The 20,063-nt window shown below is 51.0% G+C and overlaps 5 protein-coding genes across 5 annotated transcripts; 4 read left to right on the top strand and 1 right to left on the bottom strand.

Moving 5' to 3' along the window:
• Window positions 1–630: 630 nt before the first annotated feature.
• On the bottom strand, window positions 631–2,079 carry PCYB_123760 (lactate/malate dehydrogenase; the record flags this gene model as incomplete). Its single annotated transcript, XM_004223709.1, has 3 exons — window positions 1,946–2,079; window positions 1,374–1,765; window positions 631–1,122 (listed from the first exon to the last, which is right to left on the bottom strand). Exons 1-3 carry the CDS (start codon window positions 2,064–2,066, stop codon window positions 631–633), a joined length of 1,005 nt encoding a protein of 334 aa, XP_004223757.1. The 5' UTR covers window positions 2,067–2,079.
• Window positions 2,080–4,232: 2,153 nt separating this feature from the next.
• On the top strand, window positions 4,233–5,880 carry PCYB_123750 (hypothetical protein; the record flags this gene model as incomplete). Its single annotated transcript, XM_004223708.1, has 3 exons — window positions 4,233–4,580; window positions 4,917–4,955; window positions 5,845–5,880. The coding sequence occupies 3 exons, from the start codon at window positions 4,233–4,235 to the stop codon at window positions 5,878–5,880; spliced, it is 423 nt and encodes a 140-aa protein (XP_004223756.1).
• Window positions 5,881–7,720: 1,840 nt separating this feature from the next.
• PCYB_123740 (hypothetical protein) lies at window positions 7,721–15,115 on the top strand (the record flags this gene model as incomplete). The annotated part of the gene is made up of 2 exons (XM_004223707.1): window positions 7,721–8,734; window positions 9,008–15,115. 2 exons carry the CDS (start codon window positions 7,721–7,723, stop codon window positions 15,113–15,115), a joined length of 7,122 nt encoding a protein of 2,373 aa, XP_004223755.1.
• Window positions 15,116–16,221: 1,106 nt separating this feature from the next.
• PCYB_123730 (hypothetical protein) lies at window positions 16,222–18,525 on the top strand (the record flags this gene model as incomplete). Its single annotated transcript, XM_004223706.1, has 5 exons — window positions 16,222–17,452; window positions 17,644–17,686; window positions 17,851–17,996; window positions 18,163–18,295; window positions 18,459–18,525. 5 exons carry the CDS (start codon window positions 16,222–16,224, stop codon window positions 18,523–18,525), a joined length of 1,620 nt encoding a protein of 539 aa, XP_004223754.1.
• Window positions 18,526–19,716: 1,191 nt separating this feature from the next.
• On the top strand, window positions 19,717–20,061 carry PCYB_123720 (tetratricopeptide repeat protein 11; the record flags this gene model as incomplete). Its single annotated transcript, XM_004223705.1, has 1 exon — window positions 19,717–20,061. One exon carries the CDS (start codon window positions 19,717–19,719, stop codon window positions 20,059–20,061), a length of 345 nt encoding a protein of 114 aa, XP_004223753.1.
• Between the last annotated feature and the right edge of the window lie 2 nt (window positions 20,062–20,063).

Here is a 20,063-nt window from a genome sequence, read left to right as displayed (position 1 = left end):
CATACACGTGGGGACCCATATGCATGCCCATTTTTACACAACAAATGTGCTAACGAAAGGGGAGAAAATGTGGCCTAAATGATTCTTCCCTTTTCTGCTTAATTCACAGTGGGGAGGGAAACAACGTTTGGGTGTAGCTCTTACGATGGGCCATCCAAAGTGTGTGTTCGTTTTTTTTTTTTTTTTTTTTTTTAAGGTCGTTTTGCCCCAATGGCAGTTTCCGTTGCAGCAAAATGGAGAAAAAGGAAAATGTTTTTTTTTTTTTTGCTCAATCGAGGGTTATGCCACTGCTGATGTGACTGCAACTGTGGTAGTGGCTTCGCCAGTGGAGGGATCCCCGTCTCTCTTTCTTTCTTCCTGTGTGTGTTCTCAGACGGTTTGGAGAATTCCCTCGTGTTCTTTGCCCTTTCGATTAAAAACCCGGCGAACGCGTGGTGCTGGAGCAGCACTGCCGAGGAGCATATGTAGGAGGCGGCGCGATGGGGTATGAAAAAAAAAATCAGCAAAGTAAAGCAACGCGATATATAGGATGAACACAGCATGGATGGGAAAACGTGGAAAAACGTGGAAAAACGTGGGCAACCTTCTTCTTTTTTTTTTTTCACGCCAACTCGCGAGTGGGGAGAGACACTAGTTTGGCTTGGCTTCCTCCTCCACGACCGCCTCGTGTTTGTAGTTCTCGAACAAGTAGCTAATATGTTTTAGTGAGTCGTCAAAGAGCTCCTTTTCTTGTGCATTTAAGTCTAGCTCAATGATTTTCTCGATTCCCTTGCCTCCAATGACCACAGGGATACCTGCAAAGACTCCCTTGTGGCCATACTGGCCATTCAGTGGCACCGAACATACCAACACTCTCTTCAAGTCCTTCAAATAAGCCTCAATAATTTCCACAATGGCTAAGGAAGGCGCAAAACAAACCGATCCTTCTGGCAACAATTCGAGTAACTCCAAGCCTGTGTTTCTTGTCTTCTCCACGATTTGACTAATCTCTTTCTCCGTGATGGCTCCCTTCTTGGTGAAGTCGTGCAATGGGATTCCATTCACGCAGCAGTATCGTGGCAGGGGGACCATCTTGTCTCCGTGGGCTCCTATGACGAATCCTTGGACGTCTCCGGGGTTTACCTAGGCGGGGGGCATGGGTGATTCGGGTGGGTTGATTCGGGTGGGTTTAGGGAACAGGTTCATGGAACGGGGCTAATAAGCTCGTGTGGAGATCGTGTGGAGACCGTGTAGAGATCGTGTGCGGACCGTGTGCGGACCGTGTGGAGACCCTGTGAGGACCCTGTGGAGGGACGCACTGGAGGGTGGCCCCAAACCGCGGCGGCACGTGGGAAAAAGCAGCCTACAGTGGCGCGTCGCTGCGTGTCACATACCCTGAGCTTCTCCGCCAAGTTGTGTCTAAGCCTCGCGCTGTGCAAAACGCCAGCCATGCCACAGATTTTATGAGAAGGTATGTTGGCATGCTCCTGTAACACTTTAGCCATGCAATCAACTGGGTTGGTAGTGACCACGACAAAGGCTTGGGGGCAATGCTTCTTAATGGACTTGGAGACCTCCTTCAGTAGCTTAACGTTTGATGTGTAGACCTGTCTTTCTATATCTTCTTCATCAAACTCTGCGAACTCTCTCTCTGATACCTCTATCGTCACCACCACCACTAGAGAGTCCTTAATGTCAGTAATTTCATTCGTCCCCAGGATGTTAATTCTGGATCGGTTCAGGGGGCGTGTGTGTAGGATGTCCAGGGCTCTTCCCTTGGGCAGGTCTGCGTGGGGGGGGTGCACATGTCGGTTGCGCGTGGGGGAATGTGCACAGGCAGGTGGACAGAGAGAGGTGGACACACAGAGGCGGACAGAGAGAGGCGGACACACAGATGCTAACACACAGAGACGAACACACAGAGGCGAACACACAGCGCACGTTCGTTGCCGCCAGCCACGCCTACCCTTTCTGAAATCGTGCAGAACCACGTCGCCCAGATTTTTTTCGCAAATCATGTGAGCCAGGGTGCAGCCAATATCTCCTGCGCCGAGGACGCTTATCTTCGGGTGCTTAACTGAGGTCATTTTGGCTGGCGTGGAGTTGTGTGGAGTTATGTGGAGTTGTGTGCAGTTATGTGGGGGCGGGTTCGGGTCGCTCTTCGGAACGCAGTTCGGTGATCACTGGTGGGGGCGGTGCTGCGACGGGATGAGGGGAACGTAAGTACGGAGGGGATGAGGGGAATGTACGTACGGAGGGGATGAGGGGAGCGTAAGTACGGAGGGGAGGGTGCGTCTCTACATGCGCAGCTGTGGGGGACTTCAAAGTTGCGCCAACGTGGAGGACACGCACGTAGAGACGCAGAACGCAGGACGCGCTTACCAGTGGGGGGATAGAAGCACAACTGTATTGTGGGTAGTTCACAGGAGAGACGTCTATCAAAGTTGGGTAGGTGGGGTGTTCAAGCGTGTAGGCACGTGTGTGTAGGTACGCGGGCAAACTAAACGCATTGCTTTGTCATTCAGGGGTTGCGTTTAGTTTGGAGCGATTCGGTGGAGGGATTCGTGTGGAGTGATACGCTTCGCATCATTCACTTAGCGTCCTTTGATTCGCGTCCTTGACGCATCCTTTCAGTTAACCTTTTCTTTTGCTTATCCTTCACGGGAGAGGAATTGCGAGGGGGGAGAGGGTTAGTATGCAGGGTCCATGGAGAGAAAAAAAAAATAAATAAATAAATAAAAATAAAAATAACAGAGGGAGATAGTAATGCGCTCCAAAATGTGCTTGACGTGTGCTGAATAGAAAAATGGAAAATTAAAATTGAGCGATGGAGCCAAATGCGCAGCCGCGAATCGGTGAAAAAAATTTCGCCACGTCACGGCAAGCGAGGAGAGAAACGTAGAGAAAGATATGCCTATATATGGACATGCACACGTACGTGCATGGATTTGGCCCCTCAGGGGGGGGCAGAAGGGAGTCCCTAACGCAGCTGGCGTGGCAGTCCTCCTAGGCAATGTCTTCTACATGGTGCCCCGCCGTGTCTAATGGCTAGCTGATGCGCAGAAAGCTTTTTGGAGCTAACTTAGAGAATCTGGAGGGGCGAGCTAAATGGCGACCACGAAAAAAAAAAAAAGGCTTCGCTTCCGTGCACGATCAATCCGCATAGCTACGCAAATTGCATTCACGTCGGGGTGTTTTCCCTTTTTTTCGCTTCTTCCCTTAGTGCACATGGTTTGGTTTGGTTTGGTTTGGCTTAGCTTAGCTTAGCTTAGCTTGGCTTGGTCTTTTTTTTTTTTTTTTTTTTTCCCCTTTGCGGCTCTCCTCTTTCTATGTAGCCACTGTAGGTGCTACAAGACAAGGGGTGCGTTTGAGGAGGAAGACTCAGGGGTACGTGGGCACGTTTGGATAGCCCCTCCCCAGTGGCTGATTGGCTCAGGGTTTCTTTCCTTACGCAGCTTGTTAGCCACACGGATAGAGGCGGTAAGTGCAGTCCATGTCGTTCTTCCGCTATGGCGTGACCACACATTTGGCAGTTCCGTTCCGTTCGATGTTTTTTTTTTTTTTTTTTTTTTTTTTCCCAAAAAGGGGTTCATTTTTATATTGCTGGAGGTTTTTTTTTTTTCTTTTTTTTGGGGGTGGGGAAAGGTGGCCAAGGCGGGACGGCGTGGCTGCTCCTCCCCCCCTGCGCATCAGTGTATGCCCCCCTGCACGTCAGTGTACGCCTTTGGCGGGGCCACAGAGAAGGGCCAAGTGCAGAGCCAAGCGCAGAGCCGCTTAGGCGAAGTGGACTAGCAGCCCAAGTGGTCCACCTCGCCAAGTGAATCCTCGCGCTCGTTCTTCATTTTATCCGTGCTGTCGTTTTGCAGCTTTACAAGTCACATGGTCTCCCAGAAAGGGACGTCCCTCCCCTCGGTGCATCTGACCGCAAAAGGTGAAATAACAACAGAGTCAAATTTTTTCACACTTTTTTTTTTTTTCTAACCCCTCTCCTATGCCAATTACGGTTAAAAGAAGAAAAAAAAAAAATTTAGGAGAGCTCCGTCCCATTGACTGGGCACACCATTCACAGTCATCGAATGACTATTACTCTCCACAGCTTGGCAACATCGAACATCTGCTGGTAGTCAGCTCGATTGGTAGGGGCGAAGCAGACAAGGGTGCAGGAAGGCAGACTAGGGGGCGACTGCTGCACGTATGCGCACAGCAGAAGGGTGTTGTTGAACGCAGCTGCTTTTCTGTCCGCCTCCCCCCGCATGACCACGCAGAAGGCAGACGAGCAGATGCGAGGGGAGGGGGGGCACCACAGGTCAGAGAAGAAGGAAGACGCGGGGGAACAAGTAGAGGAAGGAAAGCTCGAGGAACACGACACAGGTAGCGATGTCTATGCCATCTTGGAAGACCAACCAGAAAAAGAAAAAGAAAAAAAAACACTCAAGGGGAAAATTACAGAATTAGAAAAAACAATAAATAAAAAAATCGTTCAACTACAAAAGGAGCTAAATGAATCGAAGCAGAACAGAAAGACACAGGATTTGGATTTTTCAGAAATTTTGAGAGAATTCAAAAATGAGATAACTCAGAAGATCAACCAAGTGACCCAGGTAATCGAAAAAAAAGTGGAAGAACAAAATTTAAAGCATGCCAAATTATTTAATATCCTCGTGTCTTTAAAAAATGAAAATTCTGTCATAAGTAAATCGATTTCTTTGCTTAACGATAAAATCCATATAATCGAGGGAGAGATTGGAGAGTAGTAACTCTGTGGGTGAGAGATATTCCACGTGAAAGGAACCACCATCACTGGGTAGGGATAGGTGGAGATATGAACACACACCTCTGTGTGTTGAGCAGACACGCATGTGTATGGCATATGGGGGGGGTGAAAAGAAACCACCGTCAGGGCCCCCCTTTGCAGCTTTTTTTTTTTTTTTTTTAAGCCAACTATTAGCGGGGTAGTGGTCCTGTCAGGCTTAGAGGTATGCGGGGGTAGCGGCAACCACCGTGTGCATCCCTACTGTGCATCCCCAATGTGCATCCCTACTGTGCATCCTCACCGTGCATCCCCCCTGTGCACCCCGTCACCTGCCCCCCTTTTCGCAAACTTCCCGCGCCGCCTGGGGACATCCCCCCAAAGGAGGAAACAAATTACGCAAACGGGGTGGGTCCCCTCTCCCTTTACCAAGTTAAGCGCATTTAGGACGTTCCAAAGATAGACCTGTGGAGCGAATATCGTCACGGTGGAGGTTCCTTCCCCTTAAGCATACCCCCCCCTACCCGAGAGGGCTGCTGTCTCTGCAGAGTTGTGCAGAAATGGGGAGGGCACAAAAAAAAAAAATAAAGCCACAGTTAAGTACAATAAACGTCGAAGCATGTTCAGCGCGTGCACATGGGTGGAGACACACACAGAGTCAGTGTTGTCAGCTTAAAGCAGAATATGATGTAACTCTGCCAGCATATCTGTGCAGCACACCCCAAGGGAGTTCCTCCTAACCCCCCACCGATGATAATCTGCCTTTCTCGTTTCTTCATCCGAACTGAAAAGAGGTATACTCCCCCTCACCGTGCACACTCGAATGGGAACTTATTTTTTTTTTTGTTTTTTTTTTCCTTTTTTGCACATGTGTGGTACCAGTTGTATGTGTTTTCCATGGCAATCTCCCTCCTGACTGTTGAGCAATAATATGAGAGTCACTTGGCTGTTTGTTTTTCGTGCAACTTGCGAGCACTTGAATTTGAGTTGGGGGGAAAGGCGTTCACCCTTCGGCACGCAGTTCACACGCATAGGGAGGTACACGTTCGCATAGGTGTGCACATACACGCGAGTTTCTTTTTCGTTTTTTTTTTTTTTCTCCCCCTGTTGGATAGGGACCAAACTGCGAGAGTCACTCCACACCCTGCTGAGAACAAACGGCGCTCACACCAAGGGCACTCGGTTGCACCCCATGAGGCATTCCCATCTCGGAAGGGGCGGGAGAAAGCCCACGAGTTGTGAGGTTATCTGTGGGGTTACGTACGACCTGTGAGGTTATCTGTGGGGTTACGCACGATCTGTGAGGTCATCTGTGTGGTTACGTACGACTTGTGAAGTCCCCGGCGGGGTTGCCAGCGAAGTTACCTACGAGTTGTAACGTTGCCGGAGGGGGTGCCTGCCTACTGGTCGGTGTGCTCCTTGACGTGGAGGTGACTGCCCATTTAGGTACCCTGTTGGACTACCCTCTCTGAGGTACCTGGGGGACGGATGGCTAACCGTCTTACCCCCCGAAAGGAAGCTACCGTTCCGAAGTCGCCGCACATGAAGAGGCGTGAATGGAGTGCCGGTTCGAGTGGAGGCAGTGGCGTCAAGCTGGGTAAGGGGGGGAGCACCAGCAGGGGCGGCAGTTGGTGCAGTGCATGTAGTGCGTCTAGCGCAGGTGGTACAGGAGGTGTACGCGGCACAGCGAGTATGCTCTCCCGAACCAACTCCATACCGAAGGAGAAAAAAAAAAGTGACCTCAGGGGAGCTCCGTTCGCTCCGTCCACCCCGTCCACGAGGAAAGCAAGCACCACGGGTGAGTCGCACATGGGGGGTGGAGTGAGGACTAGTCTACGCACAAGTGAGAAAAAAAAGAGGGGCCCACAGCTGACACGAAAGGTGGCACCGAAAAAAAAGAAAACGGAGGCGAATAAATTAGTACAAGGGTCACCACCAAGGCGAGCGCAGAATGTGGCTTCCCTGACGACCTACGCGCATAAGTACAGGCTGACCAAGACGTGCAATCTGAAGAAGGGCTGCCAAAAAAAGAGGAACACGAGTACCCCACGAGGTAGAAGCAACTGCAGCGAGCGACCAAATGGACTAATCGAGGAGCAGCAAAGGTGTCGCGTTCTTTACCACTGCGGGGACCTGAACGGAGAGGGTCCCTCTGTTGGTGTGCTTCATCGAGAAGGCGGAGGAAAGCCCGTTTGGGGTAAGATTAAACCCATGACGAAATTGAAGAAAAAAAAAAATGAACAGCTGCTGGGGGGGCGGGATCAATTAAGTGAGCATTTGAAGGACATGAATGGGGGAGGCGTTGCTGGAGGTGCCTACCCAGGTGGGAGTGGAACGTGCGGCGGGAGTGACCCAGGTGATGCTCCCCATGGGGACGAACTGTATAGCTTCTTCCCTTATGTATACAACCGTGTGGACAGTGATGGCAGCAGAGGGGACGGGACCCCCAGTGCAGGGGTCACTCACTGCCCGCATGAGTACCCAGCCGGACAGGTCTGCGAAGGTGTGAAGGAGAAACGATGCGTCTGTGAGACTGACGTAGGTGGAGCGGACACGTCATTTGGATCCGCGGGGGAGGACTATCACGGGGGGGAAGACCATCATGGGGAGTACTCACCGAATGAGCATCGCCCGGGAAGCAGCTCCTCCAGGGAGGGAGAGATGGACGGAGGATCCCATCAGGTAAGAAGGAGAGAACCAAATGGGGACTTCTTCAATAACTACATTACTTACAAAGAGTACGTTTTGAAGGGTGACTCTAATGGAAGGAGTAGGGTGGAGGAGGGACGCAGCAACTGGGGAGGGAACTCAGATATGCCTCGCTTTACACATCGGGGGTACTCCAGTGATGGTGAAGGGGTTGGAAGAGGAGCGGTGAGTGGGGTTCGAAGAGGAGAGGTGAGTGTGGATGTAAGTGGCGATATGCGAGGAGATGTGAGGGGTCCCGCCTGGGCGGACTTAAACCGGGAGGGAGTGCCACCTACCCACGAGATGCAAAGGGAACCGATTCACAGACGAAACGAGGAGTTGGAAGGAGACTCGAAGGAGGACAGAAACGAGGTATGTGCAGTGAACAGTAACCATGCATGTGCAGTGAACAGTAACCATGCATGTGCAATGAACAGCAACCATTTAAAGAGTCAATCCTCCGACACCGATGCGTTAGACGACGTGCACTCAAACTTCGCAGGATCCTTTACCATCAAACACTTGCCAGAAGTACCAAATGACGTAGCCATGGTTTGCAGCAGCGACGATGGGTCGGACGTGTGCGCAGAGGGGAGAGTGGAACGAGGGGAGAAAAGCCATGCTGTGCTTGTGATGGACCCAAATGAGGAGGTCCTTAATGATGGCTGCTACTGTGATGGGAGTGACGACTTTGCTAGCTGTGTCCAGGAAGAAAAAAAAAAAAAAAAAAGTGACAGTCATACGGATGAAGTATTATCGTCGACACGTGGTGGTAGGCTGTACCTCTCCGATGGGAGAGGCGATGCTCTTTCGATCTCGTGCAACGGGGTTGAAGCGAAATGGGTGGGTCTCGTGACGGACTCGAGTAGGCACTTCGGGGAGAGCGGACGGCTGTCCCGCTCGGACAACTACTTCCGCGGTGTGACCTCGGAGGGACAGCGTGCAGGGGGGGATGCAGATGGAGATGGTGATGCAGATGGCGATGGTGATGCAGATGGCGATGGTGATGCAGATGGAGATGGAGATGACGATGGCGATGGAGATGAAATTATGGGTGATGACCCCCTCGCTGACGCTACTGCCTGCGTACGAACAGAGGAGACAAAGCGAAAGGAACTCCCAAACGACTACGCACTACAGAGACCCCGTTTCAGCGACCCCCTTTACAGCCATAAGAGCGAAGCGTCAATAATGCACATAGATAGCTTGGAGGATACACCAAGCCCGTTTGAAAGGATGGGAGTGCAGAAGGGAGGAGAGTCTGATGAGAGTCCCTACATCGATTACATCATTCAAGCTAAGTGCACAATGGAAGAGGTTCGCGAGATGGACGAAGCAGGTTTGAGGAGCGCTTCAGGTGATGAACCCTTGGGGGGCTCACGCTCACGATCACGCGCACGATCACGATCAAGCGCACGCCCACACGCAGAGGACATGATTATCCCAGGGATGTCAGTCATAAGGGGAGAGAGCCAATGCTTAAAGGAACATAAAAGCAACCCAGGTGATCGTAACGGATCGGAGGAGAGTAATAACCTCCTTAGGGGGGAGATGCCAATGAGTTTTTTCCCTGACATGTTCACTCCCCAGGGGGAGGACTTCCCACAGGGGGTATGCGCCCAGCTGGGGGGAAGAACCGACAGGGGTGGAAACACCGACAGGGGTAGTATCACCAACGGGGGTAGCATCACCAACGGGGGGTACCAACTTAGGGAGAACAACAATAACGGTAACATAATGGACGATCCAATTTTCTCCCATTCGTTTGACAAGTATGATCATTTCTCAGGAGACGACGGATGTAATGGAGAGCTCATTCGGTTGGACACTCAAAGAGGAAGAACGTACGCAGGTGGTAACTTGACTTATATGTTCAACTCCTTTGTGGATTCAAAAGAGGAGGAAATTCGGACTGTAGCAGACCCATGTTCCTCCTTTGGTGCTGCTCACGTCAGAGGTACTAACGGTGCACTAGGGACAGAGTCTAGTGAGGAGGTCCCCCAATGTAGAGCAGAAGGACATCCAAGACAAGGCCATTTTGCTGTTGAGTTGTTATACTCCTCTTCGACGTTTAGGAGTAACACCACGGAGGGGAACAACGACGGTGGAGAAGCGGTTGGTGAAGCGGTTGGAGAAGCGGTTGGAGAAGCGGTTAGAGAAACCGTTAGTGAAGCGGTTGACGGAGCAGCTGATGGTGAATCGCTTGATGGTGGACGTAGCGACCCACTTGGAAGGAACGACGTCATCGCAAAAACGCAGGCACGTCATTACTCACCTGAACATGTTCATGCGGAGAGGAAGAAAAAAAGCAGCTCCTTCATCTCGGAACACGACACCAGAAGTAAACAAAAGGGGGTGTTTTCCATTTTTAGAAGTCGCAGCGCCCACATGGTGAAGGAGCCTAGGAGAGACTGTCCGAGTGACCCAAAGCGAGACTGTCCGATTAAGTCCGATGAGACCACCCCCATATGCAACAACGAGATGAATAGGAAGAAGAATCGATCGAGCGGAGTGGCATTATTTAAAGGCATCAGTTTATCTGAACAAATGGCGAGAGAGGGGGAGGGAGCTACAACCAAGGGGGAGAAGCATGAGGACGGTGCTACCTGTACAGGGGAGAGGACCTCCGCGTTGGGTAAGCTCCCCAAAGGATGTGTCATCGCTGGTGCAGCTCTCCCAAATGAGAATGGCGAGAAAAAAAAAATTTTTAAGAGCAAACTGTTGGAGGGGTTGAAAAGGCTGATGGGGAGGAACGACGCCGGGGGTAGCGGCAACGGTGGGGGTAGCGGCAATGGTGAGGATGGCGGCAATGGTGAGGATAGCGGCAACGGTGGGGGTAGCGGCAACGGTGGGGGTAGCGGCAATGGTGAGAATAGCAGCAACCGTGAGAATAGCCGCAATGGTGATGATCCCCGAGTGGACCCAAACCGTAAGGGTGGACAAAGCGGAGAGGTCCCTCTCAACGGAGCGCGCAGAAGGCTAAACAGCTACCACGAGGAGGCCATAGCGAGCGAAAATATTTACAGAAACAGGAGAAGCGCTTCCGTGAGTGGAACAAGTACATGGAAAGAAAAAATCAGGAGAACAGTGATATGCGACCGAAATGGAGACGACCCTATCCCACATAACAAATGCACACTTAACGTAAAAAGAAGTCATCAGATGAGGAGCGAATCGGTTGGAAAGATACCCCTAGGGGGGTCAACAGGACATGCGTGCGAGAAGGAAGAAGCTAAGAGGAGGGATGAGTTCATAAAGGGATGTCTCCTCTCATTTAGTCAGGACAGGAGTGAACATAAAAGAAATGGAGCCCTTATCAGTCATGCGGATAATCTAGCGGACGACCATTTTGAATTCCCTATCGAGTTAAGAGATGTCATTAGCTCCACCCCCAGCTGGAATGATAACTCCTCCTCCGGGGGGTCCTTCGGTTATACTAAAATTGGTTCTTCTGCAAGAAGGGACAAGGGCGACGAATCGACGTTTGAAGGGATGGATCGTGTGGGCAAGTGTGGTGAGGAGAGCGGGAAGGAGCATATGGGGGTGGAGAATCCCTACGTGTGTAACGGGGAGGAAAAGGCAATGGAAGACCCGCATTACGGTGAGGAAGATGCTCACTTACGATGCGACGGCGAAGCGAAAAATGAAAAAAAAAAAAAAAAAAAAAACCCCCAACCAGGGGAGGAAGACGTCATTACCGCGGCAGAGAATGTGGACAAGAAAAATTGTGCAGAGTCCGATGACTCTGCTGATTCGAAGCAGCTCCTGCACTCGAAGCAGAGTGTGCAAGTGACGGTACTAACCCCAGAGACGGCAAGGGGAGGGAGCACATACGCAGAAATATGGAGCGAAGATTGCGCCGGTTTTAAGCCTCGCCAAATGGAGGAACGCACCAGCGATAATGAGGCCCTAAGTGGGGTGAATGCCAAGCTGGTCAGCGAAAATGGGGCCCTAAGTGGGGAGAACGCAAAGCTGGTCAGCGATAATGAGACCCTACTTGGGGAGAACGCAAAGCTGAGCAGCGAAAATGAGGTCCTGTGTGGGGAGAATGCCAAGCTGAGCAGCGAAATGGACGAACTGAAAAGGGAGGAGGAAAAACATCGGAGGGAAAACGGGCAGCTCCAGGAGGAACTGGCCCTACTTCGCAAAGATGCGGCGGAGGAGAGGGAGAACTACCTCATAGAGATGGACCAACTTCGCAAAGACGCGGAGGAGGAGAGGGAGAACTACCTCACAGAGTTGGCCCAACTTCGCAAAGACGTAGCCGAGGCGAAGGAGGCCCTCGAGTTGGAACTAAACTTAAGGCAAAACCTACAGACTCAGGAGGAAGAACTCCGGAAGAAATGCGAGCGACTCGAAAACGACAAGGAAGCCCTAACGACAGAAAAAATGAACAACGTACTTAATATTAATAACTTAAAGGAACAGCTGAACAGGCAAAGTAAATCCATGAAGGATTTAACGAAAGAGTTAAGAGAGAGAGAGGAAGAAATAGTGGTCTGCAAGGGAGAGCTAACCACGATGGAGAAAGCACTTAGCGGAATGAAAGAGGAAGTAGAACAGCTGAATACCCAAATTGAAATCCACATGCAAAATGGAAATACGAATGGGAGGAGAGTAACCATGTTGGAGGAAGAGCTGCAGATGTATAGGGAGTTAACAGAACGGCTGCAGTGTGCAGGGGAGAGTCGCTCCGGGGAGAGTCACCATACAGGTGGAGAAAAGCAAAATGGTGATAAGCCCGATGATGGAGAGGCAACTCAAAGGATGAACCCCACAGATGAAGTACCCCAACGAAACAACGATGTTGCAATCGACTCGTCAAACGAAAATGCAGATGAAAAAATCCAACAGAGTAACACCTTAATTCAAATGCTAAAAGGACTAAAGGGGAGATTAATCCAAAATGGAGACGACAGTGAGGCAGAGAAGAAAATTTCCGTTGAGGATCACCAACTCGTATGCGACGAGATAGACACACTGGGGATTGACGAGCTGAAGGGGAGGTGCAAAAACTTGGCATGGCAGTGTACGCAGTTGGTTATGCAACTCGAAATATGCGCTAATGGTTGTGTGGAAGTGCCGACCAATTTGGGGAGTAACCTAAGGAGTGGAGAGCATGATGGAGAGGAGATCAACAAACAAGGTGACTCTCCAAGGAGTGCTGGAAAAGGCGCAGTTCCTACGGCAACCTGTTCATATGAAGCGTCGGCCAAAGGGGTCGCAAAACAGTTGGTGATATACTCGGTGGAGGAATTTAATTCCACTTATAAAGAGATCCTACGGAGGACGTCCGAAATTGGTAAGCACGTAGATGCAGTTAAGACGAAAATTTGCAGCTTGCAGACGAAGAGTGGCTGCAGGGAGGAGAGTACAGACTATTCCGACTGTCTCGTTTGGCTAAACTCCATTTCTATGGAGATCCTTTTTATTAATAGGAGTGTCTCACTGATCGAGGAGGTGGCGCAGGGGTCGGCCAGGGTGAACCCCCAGGGGGATGACCAACCAGGTGGGCAGGCAGATGGGAAGGCAGATGGGCAGGCGGATGGGAAGGCATATGGGCAGGCGGATGCTCAGGGGGACGACCGACCGAGTGACCCCCTTAATCCCCGCCGAGACGATGCGCACATCGCCGCTTCACCAAAGGAGCTACCCCTCTGTACGCAACTGACCATCGAAAAGCTCCAAAAGGGAAGGAATCACTCACAAGGAATTGCATTCAAATTGGAGGAAGGGCTTCCCCCCCCCGAGAGGTACACTTTTGGCGATGAAAAATCGGAAGATGCAAATCACCTGACGTGTTCAGAAAATTTTGTCACCTTTTTTGAAATTTGTTTTTCAAGCGATTTGTTTCTGATCCTGTGTCATGTGTGCAAGGGGATCCTCGAGATGAGCACGTGGGTGAGGAAAGGGGAGGAGGAGAACTGCCTTCGGGGGGTGCACGACTTGGTTAACTGCGTAGCTGAAATGGAGAATCTGTGCAGTGAAGGGGACGATCAACGAGAGGAGCTGCATGGCGACGGCAGAGAGGGTCCCCCCGGCAGAGGAGTCGGCAATGAATTCGCTATTGGACCCGGCAGAGGGGTCAGCAATGAATTCGCTACTGGACCCGGCAGTGCCCCCTCCGGTAGACCTGACAGTGCCCCCGCCTGTGGACCCCCCAACGAGCTGTTCCACGTGTTGAGAAGGCACCTGCACAGATTAGCCCACCTGATGAAGAAGGACAACTGGGGGAAGCACGCACACGAAGTGATGCATGCACTGTGCACCCTCAGAAATATTGTGCGACTTATTTTGTACACCTTTTTAAAATTCCATGGCCTTCACTCGTCATTTGGTGGGACGCATGTGACGGATGGGAGGGATGGACCCAATGGGGATCCGTTCCATCTAGATGATGACCCACCTAAACGGTTCAGTACAACCCTGATGGAAGGAGGGAGTCACTCGAAGGACACTCCACATCGGTTGGTTAGTCCCCTTTGGGGAATGGAGCCATCCGGTAGAAGAAATACCAAAGTGGGATCCAAGTTAAGGAAAACTCACAGCAACGGGGAGGTACTCCCAAGTGATACCGACGTGGAGGGGATTTTGGCCGATGTGAATTTGGATTACCTTGCCAAGCGGGTCGTAGAGCACAACTACAACGCGCACGTCGTTCCGTGTCTAATTGCTCACTATGCGGATGAGGTCATTCTGGAGAGGTCTCTCGCAGGAGGGGGCACCGGGAGCAGAAGCGGGAGCAGAAGCGGGAGTAGAAGCGGTAGCAGAAGCAGACGCGGCAGCAGGAGCAGACGCGACAGCAAGGACGAGTTTGCCACCCAGATGAGCAACTACGCCAAGGGAATCTGCAGAAGAATGTCAGAACGCATGAAGTGGAACGAGCTTATCATTAGTGGTGACTCCTTCGTAAGCTATTTCGATGAGGGTGCACTAAAGTCCAAGTTGCGAGGTAACCTCGTCATGTATAAAAATAGAAAAATAAACATTGACACGGTGTACGAGTATCTGGGGGTGCTTCTCCGTCGAAACGGTTCCATTCGTGGATGCGACAGCCTCTTCGGTGAGTACTTCAGAAGGCCACACTCGTCAGTTTTGAGGCAGTCACTCAGTTGTGAGGGAACTCCCCATGTGAACAGTGCCTTAGAAAGTGCTTGCCTGTCCTACAGTGTGGTATCACCCCGCAATTTGCTCAGTTATAACAGCGGGGTGCACACCAAAAGCGCATCGTTCTCAGGGAATGGGGAAATACGAATACACGGGAAGAAGGGTTCCTACTTTACAGACGCGTCCCCCCCCTTGAAGGAATCTCCAAATATGCAGAAGCAAGACCAGCTCTGCGATGACGAGGGAGGGTTAGAGTACCCATTGATACGTCTAGACAACGAATGCGTGAGTGCTCTCTTTCACATGTGGCATGCCATGGAAAAAAGATTTTTTTTTAAGATTGGCAAGAGGGGGGAAGGAACTGCGCAGGGAAACCCACCTCCTCGTGTGAAAGGAGAAGCAGCCCAAGAAGCGGCCCAAGAAGCGGCCCAAGAAGCGGCCAAAGAAGCGCCCCCAAGAAGCGGCCCAAGAAGCGGCCCAAGAAGCGGCCAAAGAAGCGGCCCAAGAAGCGGCCAAAGAAGCGGCCCAAGAAGCGGCCAAAGAAGCAGCCCAAGAAGCGGCCCAAGAAACAACCCAACACTGTCATGCTAACAAAGCCAAACCCTACAAAGGGGACCACTCATCAGTAATGGACTCTTACCTGCGGTCCATGATATATGATACCTTCGGATGTAGTGATGAGAACAAAGAGATAGGAGTAAATAGTTTCATATTTTTGTTAAAGCAGCTGGGCATACAAGTAGGAGACAGCGAGTTGCACTCCTTGTGGTGTATCATGACTGGGAAAAGAGATGTTAACAGAGCAATGAGAGAAACCATTTCGATCTCCACGTTTGTTAAGAAAGCCTACTCGACAAACCCCTCTTTTGTTTTTTATGAGCATTGTAAGGCTAAGGTGAAGTTGAGGGAGGCTGAACAGAATTTGAGGCATTTGCGGCGGTACAACAGGAAGCTGCTGTTGCTGGTGAATAGCGCCCAACAGGCGAAGCAGCTGCGCTGTGACGGGTGCGGCGTGACTTACGCGGTGTGACTTACGCGGCGTGACTTACGCGATGTGACTTACGCGGTGTGACTTACGCGACGTGACCCACTCAGTGTGACCTGCGCAGTGTGACCCACTCAGTGTGACCACGCGGTGCACACTTGCCCTCACGCGGGAAGGAGATCCACAACTACGCGCAAAAAAAAAATGGACGTCCGTTCCCCGTCACTTTGTTAAGTGGTTCATTTGGTGATTTTTTTTTTTTTTATTTTTTGTTCCTAGTCGGCCTCGATTGGCCTCCAATATCGCGAACGTTTTTTTTTTTTAAGACCCTCCTATGCTCCGGAAGCCTCGGCCGGCGCTGCCCCCCCCTCCCTGCGAGATGGGAACTGAACTAGCTTGCATGGTAGGCCGCACCTAGTTGGCAACTCTGGCTAAACACACTATTTATAGTCCCGCGCCATTTCACTAACCATGACAGCTTCCGCAGCTCTCAGCTATGCCCACTGAAACGGAAGCGGTTACCCAAGCAGTGATGCTAACCGGATGTCGATTCTACCCCCACCTCCGCGGGAGCGAACAAATGAAGCTCCGATCCCCGCGCGAGGTGGGGCTGTCCTTACGGGGACGACGCATTAAAGGGAGATACACCTCTCTCAACCGTTACAGCCTCCATAGCATCGTTTGTTACGAACGTCCGTGGGTAGTATTGCACATGTATGGGTCAAGCAAACTCTTCTCCAACAGCAACTCCAACTGCAACTCTGCTGGCAGTAAAGGGTCCCCGTTGTCCTCCTTCCTAAACGAGCAGGAGTTACAGGCAGTACGGAGCAAACGAATCACGTTTTGCAGCAAATTTGAAGGAAGAGTGGACGTTGTGTTGAAGCCGCTGGAGGGGAGCAGTGGTCCTTCCGCTGGGGAGTCTTCCACAGGGGGGCCCTCCACAGATGGCGGTACCTCCACGGGTGTGTCCTCAACAGGGGTGCCCTCCACAGATGGCGCTACCTCCAAGGGGCACCGCCCAACACAGTTCCTCTCCCAGGAGAGGTTCCACCAATTGGCAAAGCACAAACACAGCTATGTATACGACTTCGAAATCGCAAACATCGGGAAGTTGAGCGAGTATGAAGCTGGAGAGCTGGTGAATGTGTATCTCCATAACGGAGAGGAACTCGGGATAGGAATTTTGAACAGAAAGAGCAACCTAGTCATCCGCATCATCGACAGAGACGTCCGAAAAAGCATTAACGATCATTTTTTTATCACAAAATTGTACGAGAGTGTAAAAAGGAGATTTCATTACCTATACAGAGATGTACATCTGTGCAGCTGGATGTATTCATTACGGGTTCGAAACGGGATCAATGTGTATTGCAAAATGGTTAGCTCGACTAGTGATGGCTTGCCGGGACTAGTCGTGTATTTCCTCGGGAAGGATATTTACATCAGATATGATAATCTAGCCATCCAAAAATTCAGGTCCATCATCGAGAAGGAACTAGACGCGATTTTCTCCCCGCAAAACGTTTTCTGTAAAAGGATTGTGAGCAAAAAGGAGAAGCGAGCTCAGCAGGGGAAAGAATACACCTTCGAAACGATTAAGGGAGACCACTCCGACACTCACCACTCCGACATTCAGCACTGCGAAAATGGGCTCACCTTTTACAGTAACATGTCCGATACAATGTATGCTCCTTTTCACGTTGAGAACAAACGAGATCGACTCTTCCTGCGCTCCATCTGTGACGGTGCCAACGTTTTATGTGTCGATGGGAACGTCGGCGAGTATATCATTAGCTGTGCAGCTGTTTCGGAGGCTGCTTCCGATTCGAGGGAAGCACCAGGAGTGTCTATCCTCCTGTCGGAGTCCGCCAAAAATGCGAGTTACGTCGAACGGAATATTAAGCAGAACGGCTGTGGGCAGGTCATGCTCCTCTACCGGGAAGGTGCGCCAAATCGTTTAGCCCATCGGTTGGGCCGATTCATTGAGCGAATTCTTTTCGCTCCATTCTGCTCACGCCGCTAGTGGCACCGCTAGTGACACCCCTGCTGACACGACTGCTGACACGACTGCTCACGCCGCTAGTGACACCGCTGCTCACACCCCTGCTCACACTCCGCTTCCCCCCCCTGGCAGACATTCTGGACGAGCTCAAAAACATGCATATGAACAACCTCAGGTGGGGATCTGCCCCGTGCACACGTATCACACCTGCTAAGTTGTGCCTCCCATGGGAAGCTACCCCCTCACCACCGCGAGCGTGAAAGCTCTCCCCTTCCCATCGTCACGTCCTCATCGTCACTTCCCCATCGTCACGTCCCCCTCCCCCACCTTCATTAACAGATTCGAGTTAATCATTTTCAACATAAAAAGTAACATCGTTTTTAGAAGCAGCTCCTACACGAGCCTCTACGGGAAGAGGTACACGGCCTCCTTCAAGGGGGTGCACAAGCATTTGGTTTGCCTCGCGGACCTTCTGCAGGAGGGTGGTAAGCTCGCGCTGTGTTGCTGTGCTGCTGTGCTGCCATGCTGCTGTGTATCGTTTTTTCGTAGTGCAGGTGCAGTGGTGCATCCCTAACACAGCCGCTACGCTAATGAGCCGCTACACCTATGAGCCGCTACACCAGTGAGCCGCTCTCCCTCCCCCCTCCGCAGGCCTCCTATTCGTGACGGCCGAACTCTCGGCACGGGACTACCACCAGTTCCTAAATATTGTCAAATGCGTGTTTGAGCGCAGGAAGCGCAGTCTTTCCATTGTGTACGAAAATGCATGCAGTGTGGAGGATGGGTGAGTCACTTAGAAAGGCGCCTCAAGGATAGAGGCCATTCGGGGAGAAGCCCCCGCCATACACTCCAAATAAAAAAAGGGGTACACCGTTGCAACCCTTTTTTTTTTTCCACTAATGCTGTATATCCCATCCATCCTTTTTCTCCCCCCCCTCTTCTCGCAGCATTCTCTGCAACGACCAAACGACCTGGTACTTGCGATCCGTATGTTTTAGACTTGGGTGTCCCTAACCCTCTCCTTGTCCTTGCCATTCGGCACAAGGGCCCTCAATAATATCTACGCCATTTGCAAAACCTACGTGAAAATTGGGATGCACCGATGTATCGATCCTTCTCGATTGCACTCATCAGTTCGTTCGTCCCTTCGTTTCATTTGTGTATTTTTTTTTTTTTTTTTCCCCTTGCGTACAAAAGGTGCGCCTTTTGTGGGGGGGTTCCCAAAGAGGCAATTTTTCAACGTTAAAAGGAAGGGATTAAAAGGAAATGGTTTAGAGGGGAGGACTAAAAAAAAGGGTTTACGAGTAGGGTAAAAAATGTAGGCTTAAAAAGAAAGGGTGACCCTGGCAGGGGAAGGAGAAGGTAGCAAAGGAACTTGCGCGGGAAATGTGCATGCGAATGCAGGCCATGATTATTGCAGGCAACAGTCAAGGCAGTCCCGTCCTTCAAAAATGGGAAGCCTTTCTGCTTTACTGCCTTAACTTGGTATGTCAATTTGCGACCACTTTTCAGGGGTGACCTTGCAGTGGGTCGATTTTTTTTTTTTTTTTTTTGCTTCCTCTTGAAAGGCGCAACCAACTTTCCGGCGCTAGTCAAAGCGTTCCAATTCGGCTTCAACGTATACTCAGGACTGCGCCCGCTTTAGCACCACACAGGCACCACTTCGCATCGTCCCCGTGATATCAAACAAGCGCATCAGTACCCCCTCAAGTGAATCGCACAAGTCGCACCAAAAGGGGCAACACAACTGGGTGTGCAAAAGGCACAGGGGAAAAGAAAAAAAAGAAAAAAAAAAAAAAAAAGAAGAAAAGAAGAAAAAAGAAAGAACGAACGAAGAAGCGAAAGCTGCGACGGAGGAGATCCTTCCCTTTATCCATTTTGGCCAACCGCAGATTCGGCACATCGAGGTTTACCCAATAGGAGGAGGCACAATGGACAGCCCGGAGTTCCTCAAGATTGAGCTGGAGAGAGTGAAAAGTGAATATGAGAATGTACGGCTGGAGTGGTGGAAAAAAGAGCAAAGGGGGTGAAGGGGGTTCACAGGAGTGGACACCAGCAAGCGAAAAAAAGCGCGAATGAACCGCACAATGTTTTAGACCCCCACGCGAATGATGCCTACGTTGTCGCATTCCCCACGCGGGCGATCCCTACATTGTCGCATTCCCCTCCACCTCCCCTTCGCAGGAACTATCCGTTGACCATGTAATGCCAAAGACCCAGTTCGACTACGCATGCATGCTAATCTGCTCGTCGGACCTAAAGAACATCCAGCTTGCCTCATCCCTGCTGCATGAGTTGCTACTGATCAACTACAACCGAATCGATTGCCTGTACCAGCTAGCCATCGCGCACATCAAATTGCGGGACTATAAAAAGGCGAAGAACTACCTAAACGCGTTACTCAAAATCGATGCCAGAAATAGCAATGCGCTGGCCCTGAAAAGCCTTCTCTTCGACTTAATCTCGTCGGATGGACTGATCGGCGCACTGCTCGTGGCCCTCACCGCCTGCGGCATTTACTTGTCCTTCAAATCGTTTAAATTTTTTTAATC

The sequence above is a fragment of the Plasmodium cynomolgi genome, chromosome 12, assembly GCF_000321355.1.
Source record: "Plasmodium cynomolgi strain B DNA, chromosome 12, whole genome shotgun sequence".
Classification (NCBI taxonomy): Eukaryota; Apicomplexa; class Aconoidasida; order Haemosporida; family Plasmodiidae; genus Plasmodium; species Plasmodium cynomolgi.
The sequence above is the reverse complement of the archived record's forward strand: the minus strand, read 5'-3'. Positions and strand labels throughout refer to the sequence as shown.